Source organism: Miniopterus natalensis, chromosome 8 (assembly GCF_054644295.1).
Source record: "Miniopterus natalensis isolate mMinNat1 chromosome 8, mMinNat1.hap1, whole genome shotgun sequence".
NCBI lineage: Eukaryota > Metazoa > Chordata > Mammalia > Chiroptera > Miniopteridae > Miniopterus > Miniopterus natalensis.
Window position 1 is genome coordinate 3,882,054 of NC_142088.1, and position 22,589 is coordinate 3,904,642.

Consider the following 22,589-nt stretch of genomic DNA (forward strand, 5'->3'; position numbering starts at 1 on the left):
TCACCCGAAGTGTCCAAGAATGCCCTGAACAAATAAATTACAGCAGCACTTCCACTCGTAACAGAGGCTGGCAGAAGAGGGCAGAATTTCTCCACTGGGATAATTGGGGAAAACAGCCAAGAGGAGGCAACTCCTTAACAGGGGTCTTAAAGAACAAGTCGAGTTTTCTATGGCAAGGCATCTGGATGGGGCCTTCCCAGCGGAGGAAAGAGCAGTGTGAGGCCAGGCCGTGAAAACCGTGGCAGTAAGAAAAGTGCATAGGGGTGGACGTGGCTGGGGAGGCACCAGAACTAGGTTATGAAAGGTGTGAATGCCCAGCTAAGACATTCCCAGAGACTTCAGACTTTGACAAAAGCACTCGGCAAAGCTCTGGGCTCCTCCTCCCTCCCACCACCTATCCTAGCTCCAAGTTTTTAAAAAATAATTTTATTTAAAATGTAAGTTTAAAAAAAAAATCAAAACAGTGTCCGTCTAAGATCAGTCTCAGTCCTAGGCCCCCGCCCAGGGCACCATCACGAGAGATCTGCACGTGTTGACTCAGTCAATGAATGGGGAGGGCCCGTCCCACCAGAACCAGGCCTTGCCTCCTCTCTATCCAGGGTGACAGCTTGCTTTTCTCACCAGACTGAGTGCCTGTCCTGGGGAGGGCAAAGGTTTTGTCTACTACATACACCCTGAACCTCCTGAGCTTAACGTGGGGCCTGGCACTGCCGGGGGAACTGGGTTGAATCAATGTTAGGTCATGAAGGAAGGGCCAAAGCACCCTCAGAGCGGGCCACACCGTGCTGGTGTTGAAGGCCCAAGGAGCAGTCGGCTTTCCCCTGACACTGTCAGTAGGGATTCAGGTCCTGAGCCCACCATGGTTCTGTTTACATGTTGGCAAAAAGATGACGGACTGTTTCTCGAAGCATCACAGATAAGTGAGGAGAGAGTCGAGCTCAGGGGCCTCAGCAGGCTGGAATGTGTTGCCAAGGACACCCTGTCTCTGGGCAGACTAGTGAAATAAGCCAAAACCACACACGAGGCTGGCTCCTGCCTGGAGCGGTAGGGAGTCCCAACAGCTCATATCACCTACGGAGTACTCACAGTGAGCCAGCTACTTGCTTAACACTTTATGTACATGTGAGCTCATGTAATCCTCAAGGCAATCCCGTGATCACCCCCATTGTACAGATGAGGAGACTGAGACACAGACAGGGAACAGGAGGCAAAATCTGAGACCAGGCAGCCACGCCCATTGCACTCCACTGCTGTGGTGGACAGGGGCCTCGGCGGGCTCTCCTGACCTCTCTTTCTGCAGGTGTGCTCTGCAGAGACGAAAATGACTGCCCAGCAAGGGTTGGGCTCTCTATAGATGTTCAATGGCTGGATGAACATGTGAAAGAATGGGAGCACCCAGGAGAGATCCAAGACCATGCACCGCAGATTCCTTCCCAACTCGCAGCCATTGTCAGTGGGGCACATCTGGGGCAAGTCCAAGGCTCCCTCCTCTGGCCCCATTACCCACTTGTTGAGACACAGGTGAGAAGGTGCCGGCATGGAGGTAGCTGTCCAAGTAACCCAACTGTGGCTTGGGGTAGGGAGGAATTCCTTAGGAAAGTCTGGACCAAGAGTCGATCTGGGAATGTGCCAGCAAACCCATTGGAATCCGAAACCAGGGTCTGATGCAGTTAGCACTCGGTTGTTTTCCTGTTTTGTTTTTAATTTGCAGATTGCACCCAGACGCTCTCATTCCCCTGCAACCGTACGCGACCTAGCCTAAGCTTGTTCTGAGGGAGTTCATTGGAGTCACTAACTGGGACCTCCTGTCCGGAGGGGGGAGGGAGGGGGCGATCGTCCGGCACAGGAAGAAGCCACCTACCTTGGCTTCAAAGAAGTCCTTGGCACCCTTGACGCCCTCCAGGGCCACATCAATCTCGGACAGCTTGGCCAGGGCCATCAGCCCACCTTCCTCCTGCAGTTGCCCCGCGGCCGCCTTGTGGAATATGAGCAGGAACTGCGGGGAGAGACCAACATCGCGGAGACTGACAAGCATCCCTTCGAGCCCATTGCGTGGTTTACCTTCTGTTTGTTTGTTTTGTTTACCTTCCTCAGTGTTTTCTAAGAAATATGTCTTTATAGATATAGTTCAAATACTTTAGCTCTGTCTCTCCCCTTCTGTTTATGGTCCTTTTTGACTTTCAAAAGTTTTACATAAAATCCTTCAATCCTTTTCTTTTTTCTCACCAGTTAGTTATGCTTAGAAAAACCTTCCTCGCCGCCAAGGTTATAGAAACAATCACCCACGTTTTTGTCCACTGCTTTTATGACTTCTTTTTAACATGTAAATATTTAATCTCTGAAATTTATTCTGACCTATCAGGCAACGTTGATCATTAACTTTATTTTCCTCCAAATGGTTAGTTAGTAATCCCCACATCACTTGCTGAATAATCCATCTCCCTCCTCTAGATCAAAATGTGACCTGAATGAGTTAACCTTTAAAGCCAACACGCACTAAGGCCTCCGTAGAATGAACTTAAAAGTAAATAAACAGGCCCGGCTGGCCTGGCTCAGCGGGTGAGCGTCCACCCAGGAACCTGGAAGTCACGGTTCGATTCCCGGTCAGGCCTCGATCCCCAGCAGGGGGCGTGCGGGAGGCAGCCGATCAATGACTCTCATCACTGATGTTTCTCTCTCTCTCTCTCTCCTTTCCTCTCTCTGAAATCAACAAAAACATATTTTAAAACTAAATAAATAAACAGGCCAAGCTGGAAAGGTCAGTCCCCCCAGCTTACTGTCTTCCTCCGCCAAGTCAATTTTATGGCTTTTTACTTCTTTTCTGTAAATAATTTTTGTGAATTTGTCAAATAACTGCTATCCAACTTCTACAATTTATTTTTCCATTTGGAAAGAATATCAGTTGTGTATTCCCCCTCATCACGAGAGAGGCTTCTCAGGTTTCCAAGTGCCACCTAAAGCACAGGGACATCTCAGGTTTTCGGAGCCTTTCTCATGACCATCTCCTCTAGAGAATGGCTTCCTAAGAGAAAGGAACGTTACCTAAAGCAGAGCGGGAGGTAAAACACCTTCAGCAGGCTCTCCAAGTTCCACCTGGGGTGTCTTTTACTGCCAAGGCTCTTAAGCCCTAGAGGGACGTGTGTTTCCTGAAGTCAAGGTTCCCACCCTCTTGCCCTGGCTGGTGTGGCCCCGTTGGCTGAGTGTTGCCCCACCTACCCAAGGGTTTTGGGCTCCATCCCCAGTACGGGGCGTGCGGGAGGCAGCCCTTTGATGTTTCTCTCTCCCATCGATGTTCTTTTCTCTCTCCCCTTCTCCCTTCCTCTCTCTCTAAAATCAATAAAAACATATTTTTAAAAAGAAGCTTCAAGCTCCACCACCACCACCCCAAAAACCTTGCTAAGGAAGCTTTCTTTGTAAGTCTCACTTCAGGGGTCCTGACTCCACCGTGGGCATTGCTGGGTGCAAAGCAGGGGTGGAGCGGGGTGCTCAGGGCCACGCAGCCCCGTGGCGGCCGCGGGCGGGCTCCGCTGCAGGGCCACCTTCGGCCCCGAGCCTCAGGCTTCCTCACTGGGGCCGGCGAAGACCCGCCTGCCGCAGGCTGTGGGCGTCACAACGCTGGCCCCCAAGGCCCGGAAAACAGCAAGCGTCCGGACATCAAAGGTGCCTATGATATTGGCTTTATCCGATGCTGAATATAAAGACACCTCAGTGTTTCATTTGACATGTCTGAGAATCACGTTCAAGTACACGGTGGGGCAAAAGCACCTTTACAGTTCTCCGTGTGGAAAATAATAAAATAATTAATGCCAGAACGAACTGTTTCGAGTCCTCACAGCTGTAAACCTAATTTTGCCCCACCCCGCGTAAAAGAAATGTACTGAACTATTTTTAAAATACATACGTACGTATTAGCTCTAAAAAGAAAACGGAAACAAGCCTGTTGACGGAGGTGAGGCCCCAAAGAGTGGAGGGGAGAGCGAGGGGGGGCTGGGGACAATCCCACCGAGGACGGAAGGGGGGGCGTGTCCGTCCCTCAGTACCCAGCCTGTCCTTAAAGCATCTGGTTACAGAAGCTACACACACACACACTGCTCTGTGAGGCAGACACAAAAGCGAGTTGCCCCTCCACGCCAGCCATCCCCCTGGCCCGGGGAGGCAGCCCTGGAAAGACAGAGCACCGCCCAGCCTAGCGACAGCCCAGGCGACCTTGGGGAGGTCTCGCACATCTCAAGAGGAGAGGACAGCGTTCCCCTCTGTTCACAGCATGGATTGAAGTATTCCCAGAGCAGATCGCGGCCTGTCCTCGTGTGCTTCCTCGGGCGGCTCAGCCAACGACCAACACGAGCCCTGTCACAACTTAGGGGGCCCCATCCCAGCCAGTTAAAGAAGAAAATCGTCCAGCTCAACCTGAAAATGTTCGGCCTTCCATAAAGCATGCCAGGCATTCTCTTTTCATTTTATTACAATCCCCAAGCCCTGAATGATAATTTCCCCAACTGCCCAGCCTTGTTTGTCTTCCTATTTATAGTCCACAAAGACTGGCATGTTGTGGAGAATTGGAAAGTGTCCTAGCTGTGACTATGCGCAAAGAGCGGGGGAGGGAAGGAGCAGAAAACAAAGAAACAGAGAGACCACTGACAAAGCTAAAAGCCATCTCAGATGCTTCTGATAAATTTAGGAAATTTTAAATTTCATGGCTCTAGCTTGAGATGCAAACTCATCCCCGTATTAGTTACAGCTCCTGGACTGCAAGTGACAGAAACAAACTTGGCTTAAGCAAAAAGGGGGTAGTCATTATCTAAAAGGACATCTCAAAAAAACTCAAGGGTAGCCCCGGCCAGGTGACTCGGTTGGTTGGAGTATTGTCCACACACCAAAAGGCTGTGGGCTCGATCCCCGGTGAGGGCAGATAACCAGGCTGCAGGTTTGATCCTGGGCGGGGGGGGTCCTACAGGAGGCAACCAATCGATGTTTCTGTCTCATATCAACGTTTCTCTCTCTCTCCCTCTCCCTTCCTTCCTATCTAAAATCAATAAAAATATATCCTCAGGTAAGGATGGAGACAGAGCTGCTAACTTCGGGCCATCCTTACGACTTCTTCTACAAGCCTATACACACACATAAGCCGTAAATGCAAATAATCATATTTTACACAGAGTTTAGTAATCTGTTTTTGTCCCTACTTTTTACGTGGTCAACTACTGTTCTCTGGTCACGAGGTGCTGTTGCATCATCATTTTTAAGGGTCCCGTGTATGCCGCTTTCTAAAACGCCCCAATGTGCGTGCCTTATTTTCATAACTGGAAAAGAAATGGTTTAAGAGAAAGACCAGTTTCACTGTATGTTGGGGGAAAGCAGCAAAAGAGTACTTCATGGAGACCTACCTTCTGTATCAAATAGCTTGTGACATGCTTGCTAGAGTTAAAGAAAGGGGACACGACATTTACTGAGCATCTACTAAGTGCCAGGTTATGAGACAGGAACTGAACAAGTGAGCAATTTCATCTACCTGGCAACCTCTGGCCCATGTGCCCATGGTGGGGCTGCTGACCATGGCGCCCGGTGGCACAAGACCTGGACTTAGCCAATCACGGTCCCCTGAATGGAATGACTGGTCCAGGAGGTGGGTGCGAGTCTCTAGCAGGGCCAGCCGGAGGCCTCCCCCGGGACTGCTTGGGACTCTGGATAAAGAAGCCCCTCTATTTGCTGGGGTTGCTAAACCGGGGCACTGTCTGGGAGCTGCTGTTGGCCGCCCTGCAGGCCCTGGGACGACACCCTCTGTGGAAGGCGAAGGGGAGGCAGATGTAGAAGAAAGCACAGTCGAGACGTCAAGACGGCGCAAGAGAATGGCCCTGGGTTACCTGTGCCCAAAGCCTTTCTACTTCTCCTCGGCCGGGTGTGTGAGCCAATAGTCATTTGATTTTCCTCAATTTACATTAGTTGGCACCCCCTCCTTTCTGTCACGTACAACCAAGAGTTCTAACTGACACAGGCACAGAAAGAGAACTTACTTCTCCCAACAGTCCTGAGGGAAAGCTGTTAACATCCCCATTTTAAGACAGAAAAGCTGAGGCGCAGAAGGAAAATAACGTGCTGACGTTGTGCGGCTTGTGGGAGCCTGAGGTTTGGCTGCAGGCCTCCTTCCATCACACGCGCACAGCGTGGTGACGGCAAACGTGCCTGTTAGGTCAGTTGGTGACTTGCACAGGCCTCTCAACACCCTCGAGATTTCTGTTCCCCAGACATCACAACTTTGCCACAGACGCTCTTTCCCCAGCATTGCCTCCAAAGCGTCACCAAGGCAAAAGCTTTTCCCTTCTACACCCCAGGGGCACCCAGGTTGGAAAGAGTCAGTGCCCAGCACCACGGCAGGTGAGGGAGCCAAAGGGACAGCTGGGAAGATGACCATGGTGATGGACAGTGGCAGGTCCTGTGACACAGAGGCTGCTGCCCAGGCTCGGCCCTGAGCTGGGGCCCGATTTCGGGCAAATGCTGACCCTCTCAGCCCTCTAGCTCCAGCTCTGCAAGAGAAGGCTGGGCTGGATTACCCTAGGTGTGAGGGTGATGCCCAACACAGGTTTCCCATGATCTGCCATCTCCACATCTGCCAGCTGAGGAAAGGGAGCGATGGGAGAATGTGGAGTTGATTTGTGGGCAGTGAGAGGCAAGGCCAGTTTCATCCCAGCCGGGCAGCGACTCGTGGCTGCCAGGCAGCTGCAGAGGCCCCAGGAAGGGCCTCCAAGGCCCTGTCCAGCCTGGACAGAAGACCTGTAGTTGGCCAAAGTATTGCCATCAGAAAACAGGCCGCCAGCGCCCCACTGTTTCTGCAATAACCAGGGGTAAACACCAGGAAGGAGGACAGTCCTCTCTACTCCCGCTCCTGAGGGACCAGCTGAGACACACCCGAGAACAGACTGCAGCAGCTGGGAGTGCCCCGAGCCTTCAGCCTGGATGTTGCCCCCAAGTGATTCTAATACCAGGCCACAGTGACACATTTAGAGGCCTTTCAATAAAACTCAAACACGTAAGACATGGCATTTCCTTTCTTCTGGGGCTGCCTCCTTACCATGGAAGAAACCAAATGGCCCTGAGACCTTTTCCCCCCAAATAGAAATGGCCTAATCACCCACAGGGGGTCAGCCTGTGACTCTGGTGCACTCTTTCAGGAAGATGTCTGCACGTACAACATTTTCCCTGCAATTTCAGGGTTCAAAGGCCAAAAGGACATTCTCGGGCTGTTTGGGAGAAGGTGGCCATAGGCACAGAGTAAGGCCTTTGTTTAACTGGGTTTTTTTTACTTTTTAAATTATTTTATTATGTTTGTTTGGTTTTACATATGTTTTTATTGATTTCAGAGAGAGGAAGGGAGAGGGAGAGAGAGAGAAACATCCATGATGAGAGTCATTGATCGGCTGCCTCCTGCACGCCCCCTGCTGGGGATCGAGTCTGCAGTCAGGGCCTGTGCCCTGACCAGGAACTGAAACTCTATCTCCTGGATCCTAGGTCGATGCTCAACCGCTGAGCGACGCCCGGCCAGGCTATATTATTTTTTAATTTATTGATTTGAGAGAGAGAGAGAGATTTGTTGCTACACTTATTGATGCATTCATTGGTCCCTTCTTGTAAGTGCCCTGACTGGGGATCAAACCCACAACCTTAGCGTATCGGATGATGCCCTATCCAGCTGAGCTACCTGGCCAGGGCAGTTTTGGTTCGGTTTTGTTTTTTTACTATTTTTAAATGCTTACTATAAAAGGGAAAATTTTTAATATATAAAAAATATATAAAATTATAAAACCAACAAAACTTTGCACCCACAAATATCTACTATGAATATTTTGGTGAACATCCAGATTTCTCAATATTTATACCATTTTACCCAAATGAGGTTATCCTACCCGCAATGACTTTTTTAAAAATTGATTTTAGAGGGAGGAAGATAGAAAGAGACATTGATGTGAGAGAGGAATATCTGTTGGCTGCCGCAACAGCAGATTGAATCCCCAACCTGGGTTTGACCCTGACCAGGAATTGAACCCGCCACCCGACCAGGGCCACACGGACTTTAATCGGCTTACTGAGCATTTCCCCGTGGCAGAACTGAGGTTCACTAGCTCCTTAAATTATTTTTAAAAGCAGAACTATAAGTCAAACATCCAAACAGTGCTCTAAAGAGGCCCAAACCACTTGTAGCCCAGGGGGCCGTAAATCTGAGGGTCCTCTCAGGATCACTCCCCCAGGGGCTCGGGACTCAGGGGCAGGTACCTCCCGGAAGCTGAGCTTGCCGTCAAAGTCCTCGTCGACCTCCTTGATCATGCTCTTCAGGCCCAGGTGGGTCTGGGGGGCCCCCAGCTTCTCCATCATCAGCTTCAGCTCCATCAGGTCGATGAAACCGTCCCGGCCGGAGTCATACCTGCGGGGCAAAGGCGTCCACTGATGAGGGAGCCACAGCCAGGACGACAGAACGCCTGCTACCCTCCCAAACATGTGAGTCTTTGGCCTCATTTACTGAAAAACAACTCAGATAGCTCCTGCTTTGCAGCACCCCGGTCACCGCCTCAGAAGGGACCCCCCTCCTCAAAACACCTTTGGGCTCCACATGCTATGATCCCGAGTGGATTTTGTACTACATGTTCATTTTCATGTCTTATTTCCATAACTGGGCCATAGTTTCTCGAGGATGGAAATTATTCCTGCCCAGCCGGGCGTGGCTCAGAGGTTGAGCATCGACCTAGGAGCCAGGAGATCGGGGTTCGATTCCCGGTCAGGGCACATGCCCGGGTTGCGGGGTCCATCCTTGGTAGGGGGCCTGCAGGAGGCAGCCGATCAATGACTCTCTCATCATTGATGTTTCTCTCTCTCTCTCCCTCTCCCTTCTTCTCTCTGAAATCAATAAAAATATATATATATTTTTTTTATAAAGAAAGAAAATTATTCCTGTTTATCTTTATTCCCCCCATTTCGGTCAATAAGCATCCACTGGACCTCCTGAAACTGGACAACAGAGGAGCTGCAAGAACTCGCCCACACACCCACTATATTCGCATGGAGCCAGCGAAGATTCCAGGAGTCTCCTCTGGGTCTCTCCACCCCCATTTCCACCAACTCCTCCTCTCATCCTGTCTAGGCCTGGCCCCTGCGCTCTGGCTTTGTGCTTCGCCCTCTGGCTCACTCATCTAGTCTCCAGGTCTGAGTTGTCACCTCTGTGCGACAACTAAGAGGGGTCCCGGCTCTGCCCTGTTGGCTGAGTTTTAGCCACAGAGCCAGCACCTCTGCTGGCTGCCCCTCCGGCCCCAGCCTCCCCACGCGGGGATCCAGCCCTGCCCTCCACTCCTGAGTGCCTGGGTCAGCCCAGTAGGGTGGGCCTCAGCCTCTGTCCTCTGCTTTCTCCTGACCACCCCGCCCCCTTCGCTACACACGGGCTGCTACAGCGATTCTCGCAGACTCCGTGGCCTCCTTCCTTCAAGCCCATCTCATGTTCTGCCACCCAGAGTTCCCCTGTTGCTCAAGTATAAACACCTTGCTTTAAAAATCATATCCATTCATGATCGGCAAAAGGTGGGAGCATATTTATACAATAGAATATTATCCACAATAAACAGGAACGAAGTTCTGATCCATGCCGCGTTATGGATGAACCTTGACAACATTATGCTAGGGTTCAACTAAGCCAGACGCCAACGACAAATACCGCACGATTCCATTTCCATGAAGCACCTAGAATTCAGACGGAAAGCAGAACAGTGGCAACGGGGCGTGGGGGAGCGGGAGGGGGAGTTACGGTTTAATGGGCTAGAGAAGCGATTTTCAACCGGTGCGCCGCGAGAAGTTTCTTCTTAAATCCTCACCTGAGTATATTTTCCACTCTTTTTCAGAGAGGGAGAGGGAGAGAGAGAGAAACACTGATGTGACAGAGACGCATCGATTGGTTGCCTCCCGCAGGCGCCCTGACGGGGGCCAAGCCTGCAACCGAGGTATGTGCCCTTGTCCAGGATCAAAGCCCGGGCCCTTCAGTCCACAGGCCGATGCTCTAACCACTGAGCAAACCTGCCAGGGTGAGAACTTTTAAATCATGCGACACCCAACTATTTAGTCAGGGGCACTGACCTCTTTTCTTTCCCTTAGATTGTTAAATTAAAAAAATGACAACAGCCAACACAACAATAGCCGTCTGGTGTAAAATAAATCAAAGTTATACCTATTTTTTGGTCAGATGGACAAAAAATATATTTTTTGTCAGTACTAAAGCAGCAGAGCTTTAGTAATGAGTTTATGTGCCATGGAAGGAGAAAGGTTGAAAACCCCTGGGCTAGAATTGCAGTTTGGGACTAGAAAAAGCTCCGGAGACGGACAGTGGTGACCGTTACACGAGACCATGAACGCACGCCTGGCGGCCAGGATGGCAAATTTGATGTGTATGTCACCCCTTTAAAAAATTAAATACAGCCTGGCCGGGCTTGGCTCAGCGGTTGAGCATCAACCTAGGATCCAGGCGATCGGGGTTCGATTCCATGTTAGGGCACATGCCCGGGTTGCGGGCTCGATCAATGACTCTCTCATCATTGATGTTTCTATCTCTCTCTTTCCCTTTCCTTTCCTCTCTCTGAAATCAATAAAAATATATTTAAAAAATAAAAATTAAAAAAATTAAAAATTAAATACATAAGCCAATCTGGTTTCTCCACTCCATCTCGCCCTTCCCCCAACCTAACAACAAAAAACCCCCCATTGTTAGGAACCACACACACACATAGCCCCCGGAAATGTCGCCTGTAGGAGACCAGAAATCCATCTCTGTGGGCTGGGGTATTCTGAGGCCCCCATCATTGGGCGGAGATGGGGGTGTCCTCCCCAACGTGATCTGTTGCAGCCGCAGTGGCCAACTCACGCCATTCCTCCCACCCAGAACACACCACCCACCCACGCTTGACTCTCTTTGGCGACCTTTTTGCACCCCAGAGCTCTGGGAGCGGCACCCACCGCCTGCCCTCCCGGTACCCGGCTGGCACCACAGCCCTCTGAGGGGCATTTCCTAACTCAGGCAGCTCTGCACTCTCCGGGCACCACCTCCTGGCCTGGAGAACCACATAGCAGGCACCACGGGGTGCAGGTGAGAGCCCTGGACCTGCCGGGGGGCTCCCAGGACCCTGAAGGACAAGACAGGGGTTCCCGGCCTGGAACGAGCACGGAGCGTCTGGTTCCCAGGAAGGGGGCAGATATGAGCATCACAGATGGGCCCGCCCAGGACCTGGTATTACCCAAGGACGGTTAGCGAGCCCTTAACAAAGGAAGCAGCGATCGACATCGGTTCACTAAAAACAACTCAGGGGGGCCCTTATTTACTTGGTTTTCAGTTCCTTTTAAAATAACGGCTTGCCCTGGCCGGTTTGGCTCAGTGGTTAGAGCGTCAGCCAGCAGACTGAGGGGTCCCGAGTTTAATCCTGGGCAAGGGCACCTACCTCAGGCGCAGGCTCGATCCCCGGCCCCGCTGAGGATTAAAAATAACAGCTTTATTGAGATATAATCTACATGCCATAAAATGCATCCCTTTAATTTGCAGTTCCGTGGGTTTTTTAGCCTGTCCCCAAGGCTGTGCAGCCCCATCTCTATTTAATTCCAGAGCATCTTCACCCCCTCAGAAGGAAGCTGCGTGGCTACTCCCCAGCCCACTCTCCCACCCCACCCCCAGCAGCCACTAGTTTGTTTTCAGTCTCTATGGACCTGCCTCCTCTGGCCAGTTCACAGAAGTGGAAGCAAACCCTATGTGACCTTTTGCGTCTGGCTTCTTTCACTCAGCAGTGTTTTCAAGGCTCGTCCGTGTTGTAGCATGTTAACCAGTACTTCATTCCTACTGTATAAATATATTTTATTTATCCATTCACCAGTTGATGGGCATCTGAGTTGCTTCCACTTTTGGTTGTTATGAATGATGCTGCTATAACACTGGTGGACAAGTTTTTGTGTGGACATATGTTTCCATTTCCCTTGGGCGTATAACCAAGAGTGGAACCACTGGGTCACGTGCTCACTGTGAAGCAGGATCATCAGGCTGATCCCCAGAAAACCATGGCTGACCTGTGACCTCCGCCAGGGAGCAAGGCCCCTCTCTCTGTCAGGCTTCTGGGGGAAAGATAAACAGGTGTCGGTACCTGCACAGTTAGGGGGTTGCCTGTTGGTTGTAGGGTGACCTAGGATGGGTGCCAACTATCAAATTTTCTGGTGACACAAAGTTGGGGCAGAAGCTATGGCCAAAAGATCTCAGCAAGCTGGTGATGTCCAGGAATAACACAGAGCAAGGGAGAAAGCAAGGTCCTAAACACAGAATCACCATCTTAGGCAGCAACGCCACTTCTGGGTATACACCCAACAGTACTGAAAGCGGGGACTCGAACATGTTCACAGCACATTGGTCCCAACACTCAGAGGTGAAAACCACCCAGTGCCCGTCAGCGGATGATGATAAACAAACTGTGGTGTGACTCACAGTGGGACATGCATTCTTCAGCTTTAAAAAGGAAATTCTGGCACCTGCCACAACATGGACAAATGCTGTAGGATCCCACTTCTATGGGGTACCGAGGATAGTCCGATTCACAGAGACAGAACGGGGAATGCTGGCGGGGAGAGGGGTTTTACGAGGTGAAGAGAGTTACGGAGATGGGTGGTGGTGATGGCTGCCAATGATGTGAATATACATAATGCCACTTTAAAATGGGTAAAATAGTAAAATGTATACCTTATCACAATTTAAAAAATAAAGGCAAAGTCCCAAAACTAAGTCCCCCCCACGCACTCCTCAAGCGCACATTTTGGAGGAAGTCCATTGGCATGTGTGATGACATTTGGAGATTTGCGAGACTACAATGAGTTTGGGGGTTGCCCAAAACCCATGGTTAAAATCACAATGGCCAGAAGGAAAAGATCCAAATCCTGGACAAAGGGGCTGCAGTCTTCCCCACCCTGTGACAGTCTGCTCCACTCCAAGCAGAACTCCCGTACATCCGGGGACATGGGCCTGGTCAGTGGGGAGCACCCAGGAAGGTAGGATTAGCGTGGAAGGAAGCTGGGACATTTGGCCCAGGAAGCAGAGTTGTCTTTGGATAATTACTCATTTACTTCCCGGGAACCTTCCCCAAGGCCGGCAGGAACTGGACAGGACAGAGACACCGCAGCCAACACCAGGAAGGGCTCTCTGGCAAAATCAGGCGACTCAGAGACCTGAGAAAGGAGAGCTCTTACAACAGGCCGCAGGGACGGTCTCCGTTACAGGGAGTCCTAGTCAAAGTAAACAGGCCTCCTTCGTGTGGAACTTTCCAGAGCCTTCCATGTGGTCATGTGTCTGAGACTCAGCAGAGGGAAATGGCGCAGACTCATCTGACCACAGGTCCCTGCGTCTGGGGAATTTCCACCCCAGGAGGCACATCTGGCGACCGGGGGTTCCAAGGAGGACACTTTGGGAAACACTCCCCTGGGCAATTCCAGAAGGGTGGCCAGTTAAACAGCCAGGACAGCCGCCTCCACGCCCAGATTTTGAATGAAATGGCTCCTGCCCTCTGCTGAGCGCACAGTGCACCTTCCACCAAGGTCTGCGGAGGAGACTGGAGCGATGGGGGTGGGCTCGGGATGTGAGCCGCTGGGGCAGAAGCCGGGAGGGTTAGGGCCAGAGATCAGAAAGGAAGGAAAAGGGAAGGCAGGGAGGAAGCAGCCACAAAGCGCAGGTGAAAAGACTGGGGAGGCCCAGGAAGAGGGGGTGAACTGGGGCCAGGGCGGAGGTAAGAAAAGGTCAGGGAACAAGGTGGGGCTGTGCCCTCAGCCGTGGGGAGGTTCCCGCTCCCCTCACCGGGAGCCACAGGGCCTCTGGGCACAGAGGGGATGCTGACAGCAGGCCCCACGCGGGGAGGGGCTCGGAGGCCTCATTCTTGCTTTTCTCACCTGGGGTTCGGATGGAGGGGAGCCCAGGTTTAGAAGACCTTTCTTTCAGGCCCTCAAGCTGAAACATTCTCCAGGCCCAAGAAAAAGGGCAAATGTGCCCCAAAGGGCTTCGGCACAGCCTGGGAACAGGTTAAGGAATCCCACTTTCTTTGACTGGCAGGAAAGTTTGGTTTGACCACTTTTTCCTGCCTGGAAGCAGAGCCCTCCCCTCCCCCCTCCCAGGGGGCAGATCCGGGACGGAGGAAAGAGCCGAAGCCCAGAGGAGCGGCCCTGCTGGTGTCCAGCGGGGAGCCACCAGCTTGGCACAGGAATAGACAGTGTGTAGACAAAGAGGGGACTTCTCCGAGGCCAAGAAAGACAGGGAAGGAAGGGGTCATGAGCCAGCCACCGCCTTCCTTCCCAGGGACGCAGTAAAGGCCGCTTTCTTTGTTCCTGCTGGAGGCACCGGCTAAGTGCCATCCCTGTGAGTCCTGGCAGGACTATAAAGTGACCCCAGTAGAGGCATCGTCACCCCTCCCCGTGGAGCTGGGACTGATCATTCAGACCGTCTCGGGGGTTGTCCGAGTCCCTCCCTTCAGGGCTGCACGTGCAAGGCAGGCAGGCGCAGCTTCCAGCCCGTCACCTTACCGTTCCGTCTGCTCCTCTCCAAGCACCCGAGGCTCGCGTGGGCGGCGCACACCGCGGGGCTCAGCGCGCTAAGAACGAAAACCGGCTGCTTTGCAGTTCGGGTCGCGCTGTCTCGTATATTGACCCTTTTCTTCTTCACACGCCCTGCGACGAACTAATAATAGGCACCTGTGTTTATTGTCTTACTGGGAGCTTGCTAAGTGCCAGGCCCTGTGCTAAATCACCTCCTTTAACTCAACAGTGCTGTGAAGTGGTGATTCGTCACCCGCTTGACAGATGGTGGCAGCCGAGGTAAGCAGCAAAGCCACGCCTGCGGATCAGGAGCCCGGGACTTCCAAGCCGGAGCTTGGCTTTACACGGGCGCAGGGAATGCAAGAATGACCTTAACTGAGTTCATACCACGTGCCCCTCAGCTTGGAAGGAGGGGGGCCAGGGGGCACAGTGCACCCTCGATGTCCGCATGAACAGACCGCTACTGTAACTGTGGGATTACACCTTTTACAGTTTGCATCTGAAGCCTTTGACAGAAGTGATAGGAGCCATGTTCTGAGCGTGGGTGGCTCTGGTTTTGGTCTTGAAGGGCGCTGGCTGGACTGCTCAGATACACCAACAGAACACCGATGTTGCCGTCTTACAAACACTGGGAGAAAGTCTCGCCAGCCCAGCCCTTCAAAGGAATTTTAACTGATTTAAACCCCCAACACTCCTCTGAGGGATGTAGTACTATTTGGCTGATGAAGACACCAGGCCCATCAAGGCCAACCAGCCCAAGGTCACTAGGCCTAGTGAGGTTAACCAGGAGGGCCTCCATCCTGATGCCCAAGCCTGCAGCCCGACCCTGGGGCGTGATCCCAGATAAGGGGTATGCAGGAGGCAGCCGATGGATGTTTCACTCTCACATCGATGTTTCTCTCTCTCGCTCTCCCTTCCTCTCTCTCTAAAAGTCAATTAAAAATAAAAAAAATCTTTAAAATGTCCTCAGTCCCTATCATCTGTATACTCTCCAGGTTTTGTTAGGGAGACACTCTGGTCCCAGCAGCACTGGGAATGGCCCTGCAGACACAGGGTGGGTTCAAGCTTGGCCCTGACATTCACTTGGGAGAGGCCTGGGCCGGGGCCCTCTGCAGAGTGAGTGTGAGAGCCAGCTGTGCCTTGCAGGGCGGGACAGGGGCCAAACGGAGATAACACGGAGATAACCCGCCTGCACTGGCCCGGCAGCTGGGAAGCAGTCGACGAGAGGGAGCTATTTCTAAAGCAGTGCCTGTCTGCAGCCGTGAAGAGGAAGCTGACAGCTCCCAGGGCTTCTGCTCTGAAGAGCTGTCCACACCCAACTGGGCCTCAAACGGGTTCCACCATCTTAGTGTTCTGGGGGCACCCAAACCCACAGCCTGTGTGGCCCCTGGCGCTGAATCTCCACGAGCCCTCACTGCGGGACTCAGTCAGCTCGGTCTGTGTGAGAGGGTCGGGTCTGCTCCCAAGGGCTCACTGGACAGTGGGGTGTGTGAGGGGGGACAGGCTGAGAACTCTGGATGCAGGGCCCACAGCTGTGTGTACCTATGACCTGGAAAAGCCCCAGCCTGGCCAGAGGGGCCCAGGTGATGCCTAGTCTCCAGCCCACCAAAGCCTGGCTAGCAAGGGGGTAGCGGGCATTTTCCAGCATTGCCCAGAGCCAGCTAGCTGCTCCTCTTTCCGCAAATCACTAGCTCTCCAGGCTCCCATTGTGCGGAGCCCACAGGTTTTCTTGGTTTTCACTGCACCGGAATAGTCTCGCCTAAAAGGAAGAAAGGAGCCGCCAGCCTTTGTCTAAGAAACTTCCCAGGGATCCCTCAGCAGGGGCATCTCAGGGGATGGCAGTGCCCCAGAAAATGCCTTAGTGTTGGGGGATCACCTACGCCTCAGACCCCATCACGACATGGAACCCCCCTGCTTTCCTTTCGAAAGGCCTTGTATGGAAATCACACATTTCAAACAGGCAGGGCTGGCTATTGGAAATGTGGTCCAGGACCAGGTCACAGGACTATTAGAAATGCAGGGTCCCAGGCCCCGCCCCAGACCTGCTGAATCGGAACCTGCATTTTTACAACTGCTCGTGGTGCCCAGGCTCTTTCAAGTAAGAGAGGGCCACTGGCCAGACTATTTTCAAAGCAGGTGGCCTTTCCCGGGCCCTCTCCCTTCTCCCCGTGCATATCCCTAACTGGGCTGATCTGCACGAGCCCCAGGACTGCCCAAGGTCACAGGACTGTCCTTCCTCCTCCAGACTCTCCTGGTCACCCATGCTCTGAGTTTCTGGTTTCCTAGCCCTTGTGTGGTTCCCCCCCACCCCCAGCTGTCAAATCATCTGCTGTTCCTTCCTTCCCATTTGCTGCAGGCTGGGAAACCAGATCTCCCCTCACGTTACCACTGCTTGCAAAGTAAGAGTATGCAGGCTCAGAGCAAGGGCCTGGGGGACTCTGAGGAGTTAAGTACAAAAGCCTGAGCCCAAAGTCTTTGATTTCCAGTCAGGCTGCTCCCAGCCTGTTTGTCGAATGAGCTCCTGGCTTTGTCCAGTTCCTTTCACTCTCTCACTCACCACCTGGCTCCTGGCTACCTGGGGCCTCTCCAGAGCAGCAGGAAAGCACAAAGCCCAGTCCCAGCGGGGAGGCAGAGGTACAAAGACACAGTTGAGCTGCGATAAGGCCGGAACTTGGGCAGAGCTGGGATGGAAGGAGGCGGCTGGGACAGAGGAGCAAATGTGCTGAGAGGGAGCCACCGTCACCAGTACGGCCCAGAGGTGCCAGGATGTCCCAAAAGGGGGCACAGAGCCTGCTCCCACAAAGCATTCTGGGAGAGCTGCATCCGCCAAAGGGCAACAGGGGGCGACCCTCAAAGAGTTGGAGGCAGAGGCGTGACACCAGATGGCTGTTTGAGAAAAACCTCTCAGCTCAGGGTGCAGGATGGATGGGGCTGGGGATGAGCAGACTAAGGCAGGGGCCCAGCTGGGGAGCGCACGTAGTCCCAGCCATGGAGGGATGCAGGGGGCAATGGTGAGGTGGGGTGGGACTGGGTACAGGTGAGCACCAGCGTCACCTGTTCGGTGCACAGCTGCTGCGGGTTCTCCCTTCTGGCCAGTTCCTTGCTTTCCTGGTAAAAGGCCAACCTCTTGACAGCCTGCAGGCCAGTGGAGGCTGGGTCTCATTCCCACCGTCAGCACAGCGCCCCGTAGTTCCACACACCACACCCGGTGTCTGAACGTTCATAAAGAAAAGTGGGGGCAGCCCGGGCCAGGGAGCGCGGTCGGTCAGAGCATCGTTCCGGTACGCCAAGGCTGTGGATTCCATCCCCGGTCAGGGCACACGCAAGAGTCAGCCAATGACACATAAATAAGTGGAGCAGCAAATCAGTGCTCCTCTCTCTTTCTCCCTTCCTCTTTCTAAAATCAATAAAAATTAAAATGAAAAGTGGGGGCAGAGCTGGGCCCCCCCCCACTACAGAACACCCAGTGTATGCTCAGCACCTCACAAGACAGCAGAGAGGAGGCAGAGCCAGGGGCTGCTACCCAGGCTTCAGCACAACCAGGGAAATCTGCTAAGTCCCAAATGCATTCGGGGAGTGCCCCTTCCAGGGACTGCCACACGGATGCAGGGGGAGAGATGGCAAGGGTGGTGGCCCAGGACGGCTGCCTGATGCACGATACGGATTGGGGAAAGGGAAGGGATGCCCAAGGCTCGGCCTTTGCTGCGAACCTGTAGTAACAGGGTCCCTCCCCTGAGCTCCCAATCTCCCCATAAAAGTCCTGAGGGGCTAGAAAACCAGGCAGAGGTGCCCCTGGAAACCCAGTTCTGGGAATTCCCAGGAGCCTTGGGAGTCCCAGGGGATAGGTGCCCCCAAACAACCGGGGTTTCTACACCCAGACTTGGTCAGGCCTGGGGCAGCCCCGGCAGTGTCCCACCTCGGGGGAGGCACAGGCCTTGGGGGAGGCCAGGGTGCAGCCCAGCTGAAGCGGACAGTGGGGAACGAGGCTGTCCCTCCAGAGGGAGAAAGAGCCCTCTGGCCCTCAGAGCGTGGCTCTCTGCCCACTGCCTCCCTGCCGGCCAGTCCTGTTCCTGTGTCCCTTCTCTGGGCAGGCACGACCTTAAGTCCAGTGGCCCTGCTGGGGGGCCAGAGAGACCTGCAGCTCCCTCAGTGGAAAGAACATGGGTTGGAACTAGAGTGACCTAATTAAGGCTGTGACCGCACACCAAGCAGTCACGCGATCTCGGGGACAACCTGAGAAGGTGGTCACCTACCTTTTTCCACATCTCACTTACAGGCGAGGCGTGTGCCCGTGGGGCACGTGGCCGGTGTCGCTGCTGGAAGGAACTGTACCACCCCATTGAGAGCTCCCGTCCCTCTGACAGCCCTGTGAGCTGCAAGCTCCCTGGGGCACCAGTTAGGGCCTCGTTGTGGCTCCGGGACGTGGACCCTCTGCCAGGGTCAAGGTGCCCCTGCTCCACCCACGGCCCCGGCCTGGCCCTGGGGTGACGAAGGACTGGAGGAAGAAGTTAGGCACACAACCGTGAAGACCCATCCTGCCTTCCCAGGGCAGACGCTGGAGGGGAGGGGAACCTCACAAACATCCACAGTAATGGGCAGTTCTGTAATAACTAAGTGCAACTGGGTAGGCAATGCGGGGTGTGGGAGAGGCTACCGGGGGCCATCAGGCCAGCAAGAGGAGGGCCAGGCTGGGGGAACCCGCGAGAGAGAAGACAGCATCCAGCTGGGCCTGGCCTTAAGGTCCTCATGAGGAGTCTGGACTTGGTTCCATGGTGACAGGGAGCTACCAAATGTTGTATGTTGTCCCAGAGCCACAGAGGCCTCTGGAGAGGAAAGCGACGTGATGAGATCTGGGCTCTGGCAAGAGGATGGGTGGGAGGACAGTGTAGGAGGCAGCTGCCCAGGCCTGAGGCGGGTGGTCCCATGAAACCTGGAGGTGAGGCAGCCTGCAGAGGCTGTGCCATGTGTGGCCCCACCTGGCTGGGGGTGGGGGTGGGGGTGGGGGTGTCAAGGACGGCTGAGATTAGGAGCCTGAGAAGCTGGGGGTGGAACGACATAACTGAGAGGAGCTCACTGGCACAGGGGACAAGAGTCCAGGCCTCCTGGGTTCCAATCACACCACCGACGCCGTGTCACCCTGGGCAAGTTACCTAGCTTCTCTGTGCCTCAGTTTCCTCATCTGTAAAATGGGGGGTGATGACAGTACCCATCTCAGTGATTCTGATGTGTAAGCACTAGGAACGGTGCCTGCACACATTAGGTACTCTGTAAGCAGTGGCTGTCAGGTGGTGGGGGGAATATGAGGTATTTAGGGAGCTGAAGAGGCCCTGTCCCCAGGGCCAAGCTCAGGAGAGCCCGGCAGGATCAGGGGGCAGCGCCCCTCCAAGGCCATGACAGAGCTCTCCAGGTCTCTTGGGTACAGAGCTGGGACACTCGGATCTTCCTGTCAGAGGGGTAATGGCTGGGGACCACCGTCCCAGGCACAATGGGTCTTCAGTGAGCAGTGCTGGGTGGGGCTGCAGGTCCCCCAGAGCTGTCTAACCCCAGGGCTGGAATCAGCGGCAGCCCTCGAGTCCCTCTGCCATTCCCACCAGGATGGGGCGAGGGGCCAGCCCTGGGCACGCAGCAATATGTAAGTCGCAGAGTATGCCCTCCCGTTTCCCACGGACCAGATCCACGCTGGCAGAGGGTGACCCAGAGGCAGCCTTGCATGGCGAGAGACCAGGTAGCTACACCACCCACCAGAGGTGGGGTGGCCCCTTTGGAATCAGACCTGGGCGAGGCTGAAAGGAGTCCACCGCTCTCTGCCCTGTCCCCGCGCCCCCAGGGCTCCGCCTGGCCTGCAAGCAGGAACTGGCCAAGGAGGCTGCTGCTGACACTGGCAACCCAGTCCTCACCTCCAAAAGCAAAGAATGTCCCTCCATTCAGCCAACACAGGGGGTGGCGAGGCTGAGACAGAAAGATAAAACCAGGCCCGGACACCGCCCACACCCATCCGCCCACGGCCTGTACACAGGCCTCCATGCCGAGAGAGGGGCCCTAGCAACTGAACCCCAGGCAGCCGCTGGAAGGAAGGTGGTGGCTGGCCCGTCGCACTCACCAGCGCGCCCTCTGCAGCCCCTTCCAAAAGGAGGAGCTCAGAGGCTGGAGACTCCTGATGGTGAAGAGAGTAAGGAGGCTTGGGGAGAGAGGGGGAGGCACCAGCCAAGAGTTTTCAACGACAAAGTGGACGAGGGGTGTAACCCCTAAACCTGCCCCAGGAAGCCAGTTGGCCCTCCAACCCTGAGAAAGCTTTTTTCTCTCCCTTGAACCAAAGCTGTAGCTTCCTTTCACTGGGCCCGTCGCCCACCTTCTGCCCTCTGAGGTGGCACAGGTCCCACCACGCTTCAACCTCTCAGCTCCCATCCTCTGGCTCCAGAAGCCTCGGCCCCAGAGCCATCGGTCCATCAAGGGCCTGAATCCCTTCCCAGTCCTGGCTGGCTGGCTGCTCTTCCCTGGCTGCACCCAGAAACACCAGGACCTCCTGCTGTGAAGGCAGCAGTCTCACGGGGTCTGCTAGGCTACGTGGGGTGTCTTGTTACATGGGTGGTGGGTGGCTCTTCCAGGACTTGCTTCTGTCCCTGTCAGGGAGCATCATGTTAAATTTGAGTCACTGTTAAAAGTTTATTGAGCCCGGCCAGTGTGGCTCAGTGGCTGAGCATCGACCCATGAACCAGGGGGTTATGGTTTGATTCCCGGTCAGGGCACATGCCTGGGTTGCGGGGGTCGATCCCCAGTAGGGGGCGAGCAGGAGGCAGCCGATCGATGATTCTCTCTCGTCATTGATGTTTCTATCTCTCTTCCTCTCTGAAATCAATAAAAACATACTTCTTTTTTTTTAAAAAAAAGAATTTGTTAAGCTTCTCAAGGGTAGAGACACCCCCAACACCCCAACCAATCTGTATAATCTCAGTACTTGGCAGGCGCTTAGCTGAATGAGTGAGTGAGTGAGTGAGTGAGTGAGTGAATGAATAGCTCATAGGGAGGCGAGAAAGGGGCTCGTCAGCACCCTTATACTGCAGGAGCAATGAATGAATGAATGAATAGCTCATAGGGAGGTGAGAAAGGGGCTCATCAGCACCCTTATACTGCAGGAGCATGGATGGCGCTGGCCCTGGGGACCCAGAGGGGGAGCACTAGGAGAGGGGTCACAAAAGGTCATGCAGCCTTGGAACTGAGTCACTGAGGGCCTCATGTCCCAGCAGGTCACTGAGCACAGATCAGGTTTCATCCTGCAGGATGGCATGGTTCACGCTCCAACAACTCAGATGTCCTGTGCGCAGGCCTCCCAGGAGCATCTAGGATTTAGGACCAGCGGTGCCGTTGACCATCAACACTCAAGGGGCACAGAAGCAGGAGGAGGCTCTGGAGGCTTTTCCCAGGAGGACCACAAAATGTGGTGGAGGCCAAGCACTGTGAGCGTGCAAGAGGGTGCGTGAGAGAGAGCGTGGATGTCAGTGCATGTGTAGACATGTGTGAGCGTGCACGGGTGCCCGCGATGCACACTCGTGAAACAGGACACTGAGAGCGAGTGTGTGCAAAACCTAGAGGGTGGGCTTGCTGGGCTCCGGACCTCGGCACGACCTCCCCGATCAGACCAGCCCGGCATCACCAGCTCCTGAGACCCGATTCATTCTGCAGGTCTTTAGAGACCCACTGGCGCAGCCATACCCCAAAACCAAGCCCGATGCAGCCCTGCGTAAACCAGACCCCCCCAAATTCAATGGAGAAGGTATTTCCATTCCCTCGTTAGAAGGGGGCAGGGGGAACCTCGGGACTGAGAGTATAATGAAATTATAGTCCCCTGGACTGTGCAGCCTTGAAACCAGGCACTTGCTGACTAATTTTTCAAGGACAAAGGGGGAAAGGACTTTTTTTGGCATAATGTACGGCTTTAATAACTCACTCAGTTTCAAATTCCCATCATTCAAATTCTTATAAAGTGAGATGGTGGTGGCTCCGTATTAAGGAGGGTGGAG

General features: G+C 53.9%; 1 protein-coding gene across 1 annotated transcript in view; it reads right to left on the minus strand.

The window, feature by feature from the left end:
* The window catches only part of EFHD1 (EF-hand domain family member D1), a 31,382-nt gene that overhangs the window by 4,071 nt on the left and 4,722 nt on the right, over positions 1 to 22,589 (minus strand). Inside the window, exons 2-3 of the mRNA XM_087819357.1 lie at positions 8,266 to 8,413; positions 1,862 to 1,996 (exon numbers count right to left, since the gene is read on the minus strand). Coding sequence (XP_087675483.1) covers positions 1,862 to 1,996; positions 8,266 to 8,413 — 283 coding nt within the window. The remainder of the gene's footprint in view (positions 1 to 1,861; positions 1,997 to 8,265; positions 8,414 to 22,589) is intronic.